Here is a 13,915-nt window from a genome sequence, read left to right as displayed (position 1 = left end):
GGGAGCTGACCTTGCCTGTGAAGGCTGAGGTGAAAGAAGCATTGAGCACATCAGCCTTTTCCACATCATGAATTACTAGTTTGCCATACCCATTCAGTAAGGAACCCACCGTTTCCCTGACCTTCTTCTTGTTGCTAACATACTTGTAGAAACCCTTCTTGTTACCCTTCATGTCACTTGCTAGCTGCATCTCCAATTGTGCTTTGGCCTTCCTGATTTCATCCCTGCATGCCCAAGCAGTACCCTTACATTCCTCCCTAGTTGGTTTGTCCAGGTTTCTCCTTCCTGTAAACTTCCTTTTTAAGATGCTTACAAATTGCTTCCTCATAATGTATAATTGAAGATCAGAGGGTTGCAGTCGTTTTTCTGTCCTTTTAATTTATTAGTGTACTGCTGCTTTTGTTATCTGTTTGCTTCATATTTCTCAAGAATAATAGGTGGGGGGCTCAGGTGGCAAGGGGACTAAGGCATATGATTGACAGCCCAGAGGTCACATATTTGAGGCCATAGCAGAAGTGCTCATGTCACCACCTATCAGATTCCAACAAACATGCAAATTCTGCTAAATACCTTCTCAGAAGGACATGGAAAAGGAAAGGAAAGTCTTAACTTTAATTTACTTAGGGACCTTTAAGGGGAAAAGAATTCCAGTACCACCCTAACTACAGCTGAAAAATTTGGAAGACACTTTCCCACCCTGCAGGTTATTTTGGAAGCAGGTTATTTTCACTGCTTGCCGTTTCCCAACTAACTGGGATGCGAGCACAGTTTCAGAGGTGTGTATATATATATATATGCAGAATTTTGAAAGAGATGTCAGTGATGTATTTACCTTAAACAGACATATTTTAAAATGACAGTGTTAAAAATAATCTAATAAAGTAATAGCAAATCCTCACTAAATTGCTGATTGTTTGTTCTGTTTTTTAACACTGACTTGCTTGAAGTCAAACATTATAGAAGTCATATGTTTTAATAGTTATGCAGGTATGTAATTAGTAATGGTTAACAGCAGTTTGTTTTTTCTTGGAAGCTGAGGAAATGGTATTCACAGTTAATGTAGTGCCTGCTGTCTTACATTCTGATTGGCCTGTACTAAATTTTCAGTCAGTGGCAGCTGCAGTCCCTCGATATGAGAATGACAGCCCTCCAGTAAGAAGGGAAAGTTATCTGTGAGTCTTTTGATGCAAATACAAGATCCACATGTTTGACTGCAGACGTGGCAAATAGTTCCATGAGGAAGAAGTAGTTCCTGGTGATTTGGGTCACCGCTCTTTTTCCCTCAGTCTCTCTCATCTATCCACCTCCATAGTGAGGTGAGTTTCCTAAAAATTATCAATGCCTTATTGTACATCATGGTGTCATTGGGGACAATTCAGTTGTAAAGTCTCCCAGGTAGTAATGTTATTATCATATTTCTTCAGATTATGCCTTCAAGGTGTCCTTGAATCAATTCTTCTGCCCACTCTCTGAATGGTGACCATCAGTGAGATGGGCATATAGGACCTGTTCTTGGAGCTGGTTGTCAGGCATCCTTATGACATGTCCTGTCCTACAAAGCTAGTGCCATATAAACATGGCGTCATTGCTAGTGGTGGTCCAAAGCTTTCAAGTGTTTCTGATACGTCATTCACATTTCATAACCATACAACTCAGTAGGGGTAACAACAGCATGGTAGGTGAGAAGTTTGGTTTGCGTCCTGATGACATGATCGTCAAAGACTCAGTTTTGGAGACATCCAGAAGCAGCACTGGCAGATTTTGTCTGGTGAATATTGTCTCTACTTTCAGGGGAAGTTGACTGCTTTGGTAAGAGAAGTGCTCAACATTTTCCAAGAATTGCCTTCTAATTGTAAGATGGGGAGGAGCAGCTAGTTGTTTTGGGGCAAGTTGGTGAAAGTATCTTGGGGCATTTTTATGTGTTCCTGACACTGTGCCAGGGGCTTTTTATTAGTGAGCTGCACTAATTGAAAGCACCCACACATCACGTTTATTAGCAGTGCATCCCTGTGCTGAGGAAATGGCAGTGGAGCACTTTGAACTAAAGCACATTGAATGTGTTTTATTTCAAACCACACCGCCACCATTTATCTGTGTGAAGACATGCTGCACTGCTGCCAGAGCATGGCAGTTTACATGCTTAATCAAGTCTGCTCCCTGCATGTGTGTAAGTGCCCTTGGTTTTCATTAAGTTGACATCAAGTGCAAGTTTTTCATACGCATCATGGAAGCAATCAAGAACTTCTTGGTGCTCTTCAATTAAGTGGGCACATAACACAGTTGTCAGTCTACTGAAGATCAGTAATGGAGGTGTTAAGTTTTCTTGGTTTTGGAACCTAATCAGTTGATGTTACAGAGATTCCCATCTGTGCGATACTAGATGCTGACTCCAAACAGAAGTGTCAGCAATGAGATGCTGAATAGCTGTGCTTTAGGTGGTGGACAAGAGTGTTTGGTATATTAAAAACACCAAGCATCTCAATTTGATATTGGCCATTTGTTAATCCAGTAAATTCATTTTTGTAGTCTAAATTGATGTATTAGGCATTTGAAAATCTTTCAAAGATACTGAATGGCTATTCTTCTTTATAAAAGCTTTGGTCCATTTTAAAAACATTTCAATAATTGATTAATTTGTTGCTTCTATGTATAGTAACTTGTACTGTTTTAGTCCCCAAATGGAGCATTTTTCTTAGTATTTCTTAATACTAATGTAAATGTTTCTTAATCTTTTCCCTATCGTGTTTTTTGGATAGTTGTATAGAGATATAGCAGTTATTACCTGTGACTGTGATTCATTTTGAGGTGAAGATAGTATTACCTAAGTGGAATTTTTTTGTATTTGTATACAGAGTATAATCAAATGTGGATCTGAGATTTGCTAGTTAACTCTTCAGCAACTGATTCAGCAATTTGGTATCAGTTCTCACTGTGTGAATGATATGCATCATGTATCAGTTAGGTATCTCAAAGACAGCTTGCTCCTGCCTTCTGCTTCTCATGGATTTTCCAGTTCTTAGGATAGACTGAGTAATAAGCAGATGACTGCTCCTTCATGACTCAATGGAACAGCATGCAGATAAGAGGTGGGCAAAATGTTGCTGTGTGTGAGGAGCAAAACAGTCCATTCTGCTGCATGCATTTGTCTCATCTGCTTTTACAACCATTGATTGCAAGACTGAGAACCCGAAGTATCTTGGCCTTGTAAACCACTCCTCCTAAGATGAGTAGACTGGCAGCTTCTCCTAACAATGCATCTGTTGTTTCTCTGCCCAGATAAATTGATAAGAATGCTCTCTTTGAGGAAGATACGAGGATCAGTTTATCTGAGAGTAGTGTGTGTGCCAAATCCTATTACTCTTCTTTGGCATAGTAGTGTCTGCAGCTAGCTTTCAGTACGAATGCTTTGTTTTCTCAGGTTTTGTGTGATCTATTTAATCTCACTACACTGAGGAAGTTCCTGAATCCTATGTTAAAAAATTTACCCTAATTTTGCAAAACCATTACTTAACTATTTTGAAGTAAGTGTGTTATCTCCTGGGATTTTTCTGTTTGTCTTATAGGTAAAGGCAGGCATTGACTGTCTGTTCTTGAAAGTGTCTTTGAGTAGTGGCAGCCTTAGGGCAGTGCAAACTGTGCTACTGTTTGGGTCTCTGAGCTAGTCTGGGGTTCCTGTTGCATTAGCAGCTATTAAACTGACCAGTGGCTGCCAGTTTCATAGCTCCTATTAGTATGCTTGTCTGGTAAAAAATAGGGACCCGATACTGGATCTTTGCATTGGCTCCCCAAATAAATTCTGCTTCTCTGACCCAAACATCTCTGACTACAAGTGTGAAACCATGTAGGTGCAAAAGAGGAGGAGGTGTCCTTTTGGTTGTGACTGGTGGTAGATGATACATCAGATTCACTTTCACAACTGCAAAGAAACAGTAGATCCTCTGGAAAGCTACGCAGGGGTTGCTGTAAAATTTTTAAATTCTTAATTATTCATTTAATGGTTCATTATCCAGTAAAATCTGTTGGGAGAATTCTTGACTTTTCCAAAAGTTGTCTTTTGCTCCTTCCAAAAAATGTCTGCCCTTTGTGATTTTCCTTTTTATCACCATGACTTAACCTAATGTCTTAACCTTCGAAATGGCTTTTCTTAATAAAGCAATTCCTCTAGCTACAGGTCTGGACTGGGAAGGAACTTAAGCTTTTACACCCTTATTCAGTGTAGGGTGTCAATTAAGAGCCTTTAGATGAACCCCTGAAAGATTTGGTCAAATGCGAGTGCCTTGTTGGGCAGATCATGAACATCTTTAATGTTCTCTCCTTTTTGGGCCCAATACACATCCAAGTAAAACTGGAGGGCTTCTGTTAGAATCGCTTTCTAGCAGGATAGGGGAACTTACCTGTTTTAAGCAGTTGTGCCTAAGGGGGAGGATGCATCACCTGCCTTACTTTGGCTCATATCCAGGGACTTTCCCAAGGCAGAAAATTAAAAGTTAATTCTAGCACCAGGCCCACAAAACTGTCTTTTTCTATGACTTTCATCATGAACAGAAAGACAGAAGATGGTCTGATCAGACAGGATTGGACAGCATTGTCTTTGAAGGAAAACTACAAGGGAAGTGAGGAAACAAGGCCGAGAACTGCTTTGTACAGATGCCAAGAGAAAGACCTTTTCTTTAGTTGGCCCCTTCTTACCTTGTTAAGAGCATTGTCCCCTTGAGTTTAGTTTCTTATTATCTGCCTCGCTCTCTTGTGAATACTTACTCCCAACTTGTCCCTGAGGCTGCTGCCCTTTAAAATCCTTCTTGCCACAATAGCTTTTACAAGGAGGTTCAATGACTTAGCAGCTCTGCCCTTTTGACATCCTCTCCTTGTCCTCTGAAGCAGTTGCATGTTCTTAAGCTGCTGCCCTCTTCTTCCTACCCCCACATTTTATGGGAATTGAGGGAGGGAGAATCAGACTTTCATGAAATAAAACCAAACATAGTTTTTTAGTTTTATAGAAGGTTAATATGGAATTTAATCTAGAAGGACATGGGACTTTTCTGTTATACTCAAGATTTGGACTTTTAAAGACCCCCCTAACCCCTCCCCCCTCCAAATAAAGCCTCTAAGGATACCTTGACTTGGGGGTAGAGGGAAATTCAGCATGTAGGTTCATAAGTTCTCTGGGTTCTCTGTCATCTTGTAGTCCCCTCTCCGAGCTTCATAGTTGTTAGGGTCAGAAGGGACCTGAGCAGATCATCAAGTCCGACCCCCTGCCGTGGCAGGAAAGAGTACTGGGGTCAAACAGCCCCGGCAAGGTGTTTGTCTAGCCTTGTCTTAAAGACCCCCAGGGTAGGAGCCAGCACCACTTCTCTTGGAAGTTGGTTCTAGATCCTAGCTGCCCTGTCCGTGAAGTAGCGCCTCCTGATATCTAGCTTGAATCTACCCTCTGCCAGCTTGTGACTGTTATTTTTAGTCACCCCTGGTAGTGCTCGGGGAAACAGGGACTCCCCCAGTGCCTGCTGGTCCCCTGTGACTAGTTTGTAACAGGCCACTAGATCCCCCTCAGCCTTCTCTTGTGGAGGCTGAACAGGTTCAGGTCCCATAGCCTCTCCTCGTAGGGTCTGCCCTGCTGCCCCCTGATCATGCGCGTGGCCCTCCTCTAGACCCTCTCCATGTTGTCCACATCCCTCCTGAAGTGCTGGATGCAGTACTCCAGCTGTGGCCTGAACAGTGCCGCATAGAGGGGGGAGGATCACCTCCCTGGACCTGCTTGAGATGCATCTGTGGATGCAGGACAAGGGGGTGTTGGCCTTCCTGACTGCATCCTCTCACTGCCTGCCTATATTCGTTTTGGCAGTGACGACTCCAAGATCCTTTTCTGCCTCTGCACTGATGAGAAGGGAGTTCCCCAGCCTGCAGGTATGCTGCTGGTTCTTCCTCCCCAGGTGCATCATCTTGCACTTGTCAGTGTTGAATCCCATCCTATTCTCGTCCACCCACCCCTGTAACCTGTCTAGGTCTGATTGTAGCCTATTCCATCCTTCTAACATGCCCACATGCCCCAACATCTAAGTGTCATCAGCAAATATGAACAGGGTGCTTTTTACCCCCTCATCCAAGTCACTGATGAAGATGTTGAACAGTGCGGGCCTGAGGACCGAGCCCTGGGGAACCCCACTGCCCACATCCCTCCAGGTTGAAAATGACCCATACACTACCACTCTCTGGGTGTGGCCCTCCACTGTAACCACTTCTTGCATAGATAAAAAGGGTAACCTCATTTAAACAATTGGAAAGTTGCAGCTCGGTCTTTCCTGAGTTATTTCTAAAATGCTTTCTTAACTGACGCTTGTATTTACATGATTACAACCTGATTGGTGCTTCTGCCTTTTACTTATGTAACGAGTGACAGATCAAAATGATCTGTCTGAAATATCTGAGGTGGTAAGGCATAATTTGTAAGTAAAGCTGCTAATTTAGTAAGTGATATAAATATAATAATATGAATAAAAGGAAGGAATGTGGTTGATTGATTAATCGTACACCCCAGAGAAGATTTCTTGCAATGAATTGTTTATTAGACAGCAGTAGAGGGAAGTAGTAGAGATGGAATGGAAAAGAATAATATAAATCATGACCAGCCAGCTAGTTTTTATGTCTGACATTTGGTGAAAGGTTTTAGTTATGGGCGGTCATTGTTACTGTCCTGTGTGTACTGAATGAAGAGGTTGCAGATAAATATGAAGCCTGCCATCTGGTTTCTGACACAGTACAGCATTTCCCTTTAATATGATAAAGTTCTTTCAATTTTTAACCCGGTTTGCGAAGTGGAGTTGACTTACAGTCTTCAGTATAACATCATTTAGCTGTACATAGTGTACATATATTAATTTCTTTTTGTACTTGTTCATATTTTAGCTTCTCTCAGAGGAACAAAACGTTGAAACTGGGGTAGATTGAACCTTTATGCATTTTGAAATAGTCCTAGGTACCTCACCAGAATTCACTATGTGTGGGAAAAATCTCATATGGTAGTGTAAGAGTGATGTTTTAGCTGTAATGGTCCAGACATTATGCAAGAGGCAAGGATTTTTTAGGGTGTTACCTTTTATTGGACCAACTGTATAGTAGGGATAAAGTTCAACAAGCTTCTGAAAATCAGACCTCCATCAGGGAAAAATCTTAGCATATGTGGTAATCTTTAATAAGAAGACAAAGCTTTGGATCATGTGATATTTAAAAAATTAAGTCAAAATATGAGGTGTTCAATAAATAAAGCCAATTTTTGTTTATAACTGTTAATAAAATAAAATTTAATTTAAACAAAACAATGTAAGTGAAATTAAAGTTTGGTTCCCAGAGCAATTATATTTTGTTCTTGGAGAGATGGTTCCACCTGAGTCCTGGGAGCTGCACATTTGCTGTGGGGAGCACTTCACCTGGCCCCACTCCCTGATGCCACATGCAGCTCCTGGAACTTGGCTGGAGTCTTGCGCTGCTGGGGAGCTCTGCCTGTCATGGGCCATGAGTACCCTGAAGGCCTGCTGCTGCTGCTGCCATTGGCAATGGGGACTGTGTGCCACTGGAGGGGAGCATGTTTGGGGAGCCCATGTACCTCTGACCACATCCTCCCCCACATACTTCCTCACCCCTGCTCTCTCACACCCACAATCCTCCTACTCACAACTCTCCCCGCACATGCTCACACACAAACCCTACTCATTCCCCCCACACACAACATATATGAGTAAGACTTTATTTTGAGCTATTATGCAATTACCTCTATATAGCCTACACAAATGCACATAAATCAGGACAAAAATATTTTTTGAAATAAAATTAAAATATGGTATATAGTAGGTGTTTGATTTTTAGTATATAATTTTTTTTTTCTACTTCAGTGATGGCAAAGCCCCTTCCTCCCTCAAAAGGACTACTTCTGCAGGCAAGGGGAGGGCGGTCCAGTGGCAAAGGTCAGGGATTAGAGGACAGGACTTCCAGTCCTAAGATGGCAATCAAAGCTTAGGGCAGCTGTCAAGGGCGGAGCTACCCTTGCTGCAGTGGACAGCTCAACAAAACTTAAGTGGCCCTCCAGCCGAAATAATTGCCCATCCTTGCCCCAACAGGAATCAGAAGGCAGCAGGGCATGCTGGAGGGAGGTGGGAGGGGGAAGGTGGAGTAGTACCTGTAGTCTCAGAGGAAAATGTGACCGAGCTGCTTTGTTATTGGTTAGTTGTTTAATCTATATAAATAGAGGAGGTTAAACAAATTGTTTTAACTTTGTTTACATCCCAACTGCTGATTGTTGGATGTTGAACAAAACAGACTAGGATGTAAACTGGGGTTTAAATTGAACTTGCTCTCTGCCAGTTCTTAGGGCATTGCCATTGCTGACTTTGTACACTAAGGAACATGTACAAGGAGCCTTCGCTTAGCACTGTTAATTGGTTCCTGAAAAACCCAGCGTTAAGTGAAACTGAAAGTATTTGACGGCCCAAGATGGCAACCGCAACTGTTTTTAATGACCAGATTTAGCAACCATGAGCTTTATAATGAAACTTGCTAAGAGCTAAGTGAGATCGTGTATAAATTTAAAATGAGCATTATAGTGAAATACCACTAAGCAAAACAGTGTTAAGTGGGGGTTGCCAGTATTTTAAGATGTTTCCTGTTTTTTGTTTTTTGTTTTTGTTTTAGAAATAACATTTAGCATCTTGAAAGACTTAAGTATAAGACATGGCATTGAAAGCCTCCTTCTATCCATCTCTCCCCATCCCCCTTGAACAGTTTGTCACAAATTGTTTGAGAGAGAGATTCCTCTACATTTGAAAAATCATGTGTGTTTGTGTCTAAAATATATGTTTATGTATTCAGCTGTAGAGGAAAATTGTGCACATCCATCATCCTGAAACATTATTCTGACTTTCAGCTTTGTTGGCAGTAAAAATATCAACAGTCCAGTTTTCAAATACTGCTGAAATAAAAATAAAACGAGACTTCCATGCCAAGTTTTTATTCCAGATGTATTAAAGATAAAAAATTACATATTGATGTGTTCAGGAACTTGTTTTATTCATTGTGATATCCAAATACCTTAGCTATTCATCACAGGTAGTTAATTCAGACCAATACTCCAGTCTTTTTGTATGATTTGCTACCAATAAGGTAGCTTATGAAAGAAGCCCTTTCTGGAGAATTTTTGTTACTGAGAATTTAATTTTTGTTTTAAAGAGAAATGTAAGAATTTTGAGGGAAGAGAACTGCTGTGAGGGATTTGAAGGATTTTGGATGTGAAGTAAAATGGAAAAGGAAGTGAAACTTGGAGATGTATTGAAACAGGGTCTCACTACTTCATAGACTGTCTTCCAGGAATACTGTCAAAACTTGAACTGATTGCAAATGGATTTAAAAATTAATAATTTTCCTTTAATTCATGGTACTCTGTGATTTACAGAAATTGAACCTTGTTTTGGTGTTGGTGCGTAGCTCTGGAAGCCTAACTATTCCTTCTTTCTTTCCATCTGTTTAATGAATAGTGTTACACTTGAACTGCTGCAATACCTTGGTGATTCAATTAATATTTTCATGTTTAATATCCTGATTATTGTTAACTGTTCATCTTTAATATCCATGTTACATATTTTTGTTTCCATGCTTGCAGTCATGGTCCTTTGATATGTCTCAGATCACAGAAACTAGGGAGGCTCTTTTTGGGTCTGTACTTGTATTGGAAGTCTCCCAGGAAAACTTCCTTGATGAGCGAATTTGATTCAGTAGGCGACATTGTTCCATTTTGAGATGGCACTGAACCAATTGTTTAGTTCAGCTTTAGAATGTGCACTGCTAATGGAAGTGGCATCTTTCCAGTTAAATAAAAAAAAAAAGTTACGTCTTTATCACAACTGGCTTGCAAAACTGATATTAACAAAGGAATTTTGCATTTGACTTCCAAAGTAAACACTCTTTAGTGTACTGTTTGCTAGAAAATGAACTATATTTTCACTGTATTTATTTTTAGGGATAAATATTGCCACTTCTGCAACATTAAAATGTTTAGGAGGCAGCATTCTGGACTATTTCTCTTTCACCTTAAATTGCTTCTTTTTATATCCATTAAAAACTATGAAGAGGAGTAAGAGAGGGAAATAAAAACATGCTTATTCTTGAAACTAACAAAATCCTGAGTAAGCATTGACATGTTAGTACACATCATGTTGTTGGAAAAAATAAAGAAAGTTTGAAAACAGGTGAACAGATTCCTCTAAACCTAAGATGGAACACTTCATATATACTGGGGTGGAACAGGCAGACTTTTCTGCTATCCCAGATTAATTGGTCCACATCTACTGCCATTTCTTAAGAGCCAAGAGTTCCTCATTGGTAATGCAAATCAGTACTGGGATACCTTTCTATTCGGTTACAAAAACATCTATGATGGTCACCACGGCAGTATCTGAGTGCCTCATAAAAATTCAAATACAGCTGTGCTTATTGTGCTTCTTCTCTTCCTTCCATGCTCTTCTAGAGATTTTAAGCAGTTGTCAATCCAGTGCTCAACTCTTTCACCTTTTAGGATGAAGATACCCAACTCAAGTCTTAACTTCTAATTAGGCTAGTTAAACTATAGCCTTTTTCCTGTTGCACAGAGATTATAGATATTAATAGCTGTAGTAGTCAGTTGAGCTGAATCCAAGTGAGTGTGCATAAAAAATTTTGATTAATGATGTTAAGGACAATGGAGTAGCATTTAATATTAATATGACAGTTGTCTCCAGTAAAGTGACCTTTCTAAACATTCTGACACTTTATTCTATTATGTCTCAGTTAGATAAATCACTTTTCCTTTTTCCCAAACTCCTATCAATTAAGATGACAATTTGGAACAGTGTACTGTATAAATACAAATAGTCCTTTCCTTATAAATCCAAGTTCTTCTATCTAGATGATCTGGGTAATATATCAAAAATAGATTATGAGCTCTCCTATTGTGAGGAATCTATTTTCATAACCGATGTAAGTGTCTTGATACAAAAAAGGCTTCCTACTAAAAATATTTTCAGTATGTTCAGACATATATTTTTTTGTACTCATAACGCAGGTAAGGGAAATGAATAGTCAAACAGGAGTTTAAGCCCCAGAAGTTCTCTTAAAACAAAGAAAGGCCCTCCAAATGAATCATGTTTCCAAGAAGAACTATGCAATATATACTTCACTGGAGGCAGGCTTGGATCAAGGAACCAAACCTTCACAGAGAAGCAGAGAAATGAGATTGACTATATTATGATATCAAAAGATATCTGTATAAGGCACCTAAAGGTGGTTAGGCACATCACTTTTTGAAAATTGTCTGTGAAAGCTAAGATTAATTAATAGAAAGGTTGAAAATACATGATGATAAAATATTTTCCTGTTTTATGTATCAGTTTTTTGTCCAGTTGAAACTGTTAGAATTTAAATGTTGACTAAAGTGCAATTTGTATTGGGGGAGAGAGGAGAGAGATATATCTATACAAAATCAGCAACAGATTACTTGTTCATTCTTAGTCTGCACATTGCCAGAAACCAAATTTGGAACAGATGACCAAAATGAAGGACAGGGCAGCTGAGCAATACATTCTAGAATGTCTAAGGAATTCCTTTAGTTTTCTTTAAACCACATGTCCTGCTATATAACTCTAAAGGAAAGAAAAATGGAGCTTTGTGAAATTCATAGAGGAGCTTGATGCCAGGAAATGAAACTTCCACTTTTTCAGAACGGACAGTTTAGAATTGGAAGTTGTCATTCCTTCTTGCCTTGCCGCTGTGCCATTTCTGTACATGATATTGGTTAATGTTAGCAGGTAAGATAATAAACATTGATTTAACTTAAACTGAAATGGAAGGATTTTTTTTTTAAGCAGAATTACAGACCTGACAGTACTATATGTTTAGGAGGCTGCTTTGTTGAGTTGAAGTGCCATAGACCCAGGTACATTTAAGTTCTTATTTTAGGTAGGCTGAACAAAAGGTGCAGCTTTTAGGATGCATATATACATGCATCAAGGCTGCTCTGATACGCTGTATTACAGCACATCACACCAAACAGGATTAATCGAGTCTGCTGGCACATGGTAATTACCATGTGCCAGCAGACTCTAGCGTAATGTGTATCAGCATCTCCACACTGAAAAATGGCAGTGGGGACACTTTAGTTAAAGTTCATTTGAGTTCATCAGCTGGCGCATGGGTGGTGTGCACTCAACCCTGTCTTCATTGGAACCCATGACTGCCACTATGTAGACAAGCCTGTTCTGGCCTGCTGCTGATAGGAGTTCCACGAGGAAATCCTGCTGACTCCCCCTACTCTGGACTGGAAGCATTCTCAGTTGATTTGTGGGAATAACACGTGAAGTCCAGTCACATGTAGGACCTGCCAGACTGGAACATGCCCAATAAGGACAGAATTTTCTGTGCTTTCAGCTAGGAAGCTTAACAAGAATAATACTTAAGCATCTTTTAGGAAAAGCAACAAATACTGTATGACCAGCAGGAGATTTTGGACACACTGATTTTTCAGTAGTCTAAAGCAGTTTTTAAACCCTGATGGATTTCCCGCCTTTAAAATTATTCGTGTTCCGGGGCTTCAAGCACATTTAACTCTTTTCTCTTTTTATTAAATGAGGGTTAAGGAAAGAAGGGAACATTTCTCTGAAAAGCTTGATTTATCTGGAGTTGTTCAAAAGTGCTAGGGAATAGTGTTAGGGCCAGTGGAAATACTTTGTTCTGTAAAGTAAAGATGGAATAAAAAACCTGAAGTAACTATTCCTGCTTGCAAAGGTAGAAAATGGCACCATGGTATATACGTAAGAGTCTATATATCATAGTCACATACTTGTATACTATATATATAGAGGGAGAGGGCCCCCTCGTAGGTATAAAATCTAGGTGAAAAAAATAAATTTTGTTGGCTTTCTTTGTGTGTGTGTGTGTGTTTGGTGGCTGTATACCATGGGGAGAAACCCACTATAATGTATCTTGTGCGTCACTTATCTGTTTTAGTGGACCTGAAAAAGAAGCAGTAACAAAGAAGCAATGAATAGAAATAAACAGTGTACTTCATCAGAAATTTGTGATTCTTGTTTTGTTGTAGGTTAAAATATATATTGTGATACACAAATATGTTGTTCCCTTGTTTTGAGATGATGCCGAAGTTAAAACCCAAAGTCTGTTCTTCCCTTTAAAAATCATAGATCAATTTGCATGATAATGGGGTGGGCGCTGAGATGCTGCATGTTCCTTAATGTAGTTATATTTAATTTGTTTTTCCTTAATGGTTCACATGACTTTCTTCCCCCTCTTCCTGCATGAAAATAAATGGTACCTTTTTCCTCCTTCCTTTTGTTTTTTTCCTTTCATTTTGCCTCTCTTCTTCCCCCATTCCCACATTTTCACAGCATAATGTTTCTGGGGGACAACCTATCAAGCAGGCCAAGCGTCACATTGACTTCACAGAAGAGGAGGCTGAGCTGGCTCCTGTAAGTTGAGACATCTGTCTGGCTCTGTGTGTGTGTGTGTGTGTGTGTGTGTGTGTGTGTGTGTAGTTATACTAGTATACTTGGGAAAGATAAGCTACATTGATAATTCAAGACCTTCATGTTGACATATGTCAACAATAAAGCCTGCAATTATATATATTATTACTTGTTACTTTTTGTAGACTCCTTATGGTTGATCCTCATCTATCCCTTAACCCAGGGGTCAGCTACTGCCCAGAGGTCAGGTGGGCTGCCACTTGTGACCCAGCTATTGTCATGGACCAACAATACAATCCCTTCACAGCACCTGAACCCTCCCTGCTCTGTGCCACAGGCTGTTCTCATGTCCCCCTATACTGCAGCCTCTGCTTACCATCACCAGCAATTGTTGCAGACTTTCATCCCCAACCCTGAATTCA

The 13,915-nt window shown here is 39.9% G+C and overlaps 1 protein-coding gene across 4 annotated transcripts in view; it reads left to right on the top strand.

The window, feature by feature from the left end:
• RAPH1 (Ras association (RalGDS/AF-6) and pleckstrin homology domains 1) overlaps positions 1–13,915 on the top strand; it is a 177,532-nt gene that overhangs the window by 84,803 nt on the left and 78,814 nt on the right. For 2 of the 4 annotated variants that reach the window (XM_090044782.1, XM_090044783.1), the window contains exon 5: positions 13,416–13,496. The exons of the other annotated variants lie outside the window; for them this stretch is intronic. In XM_090044782.1, the coding sequence (XP_089900908.1) occupies positions 13,416–13,496 (81 nt within the window). The remainder of the gene's footprint in view (positions 1–13,415; positions 13,497–13,915) is intronic. 4 annotated transcript variants of the gene reach the window in all.

The sequence above is a fragment of the Crocodylus siamensis genome, chromosome 4 (genome assembly GCF_052110815.1).
Source record: "Crocodylus siamensis isolate JL-2025a chromosome 4, ASM5211081v1, whole genome shotgun sequence".
Taxonomy (NCBI): Eukaryota; Metazoa; Chordata; order Crocodylia; family Crocodylidae; genus Crocodylus; species Crocodylus siamensis.
Note: the sequence above shows the minus strand (reverse complement) of the source record. Positions and strands in the feature narration are given on the sequence as shown.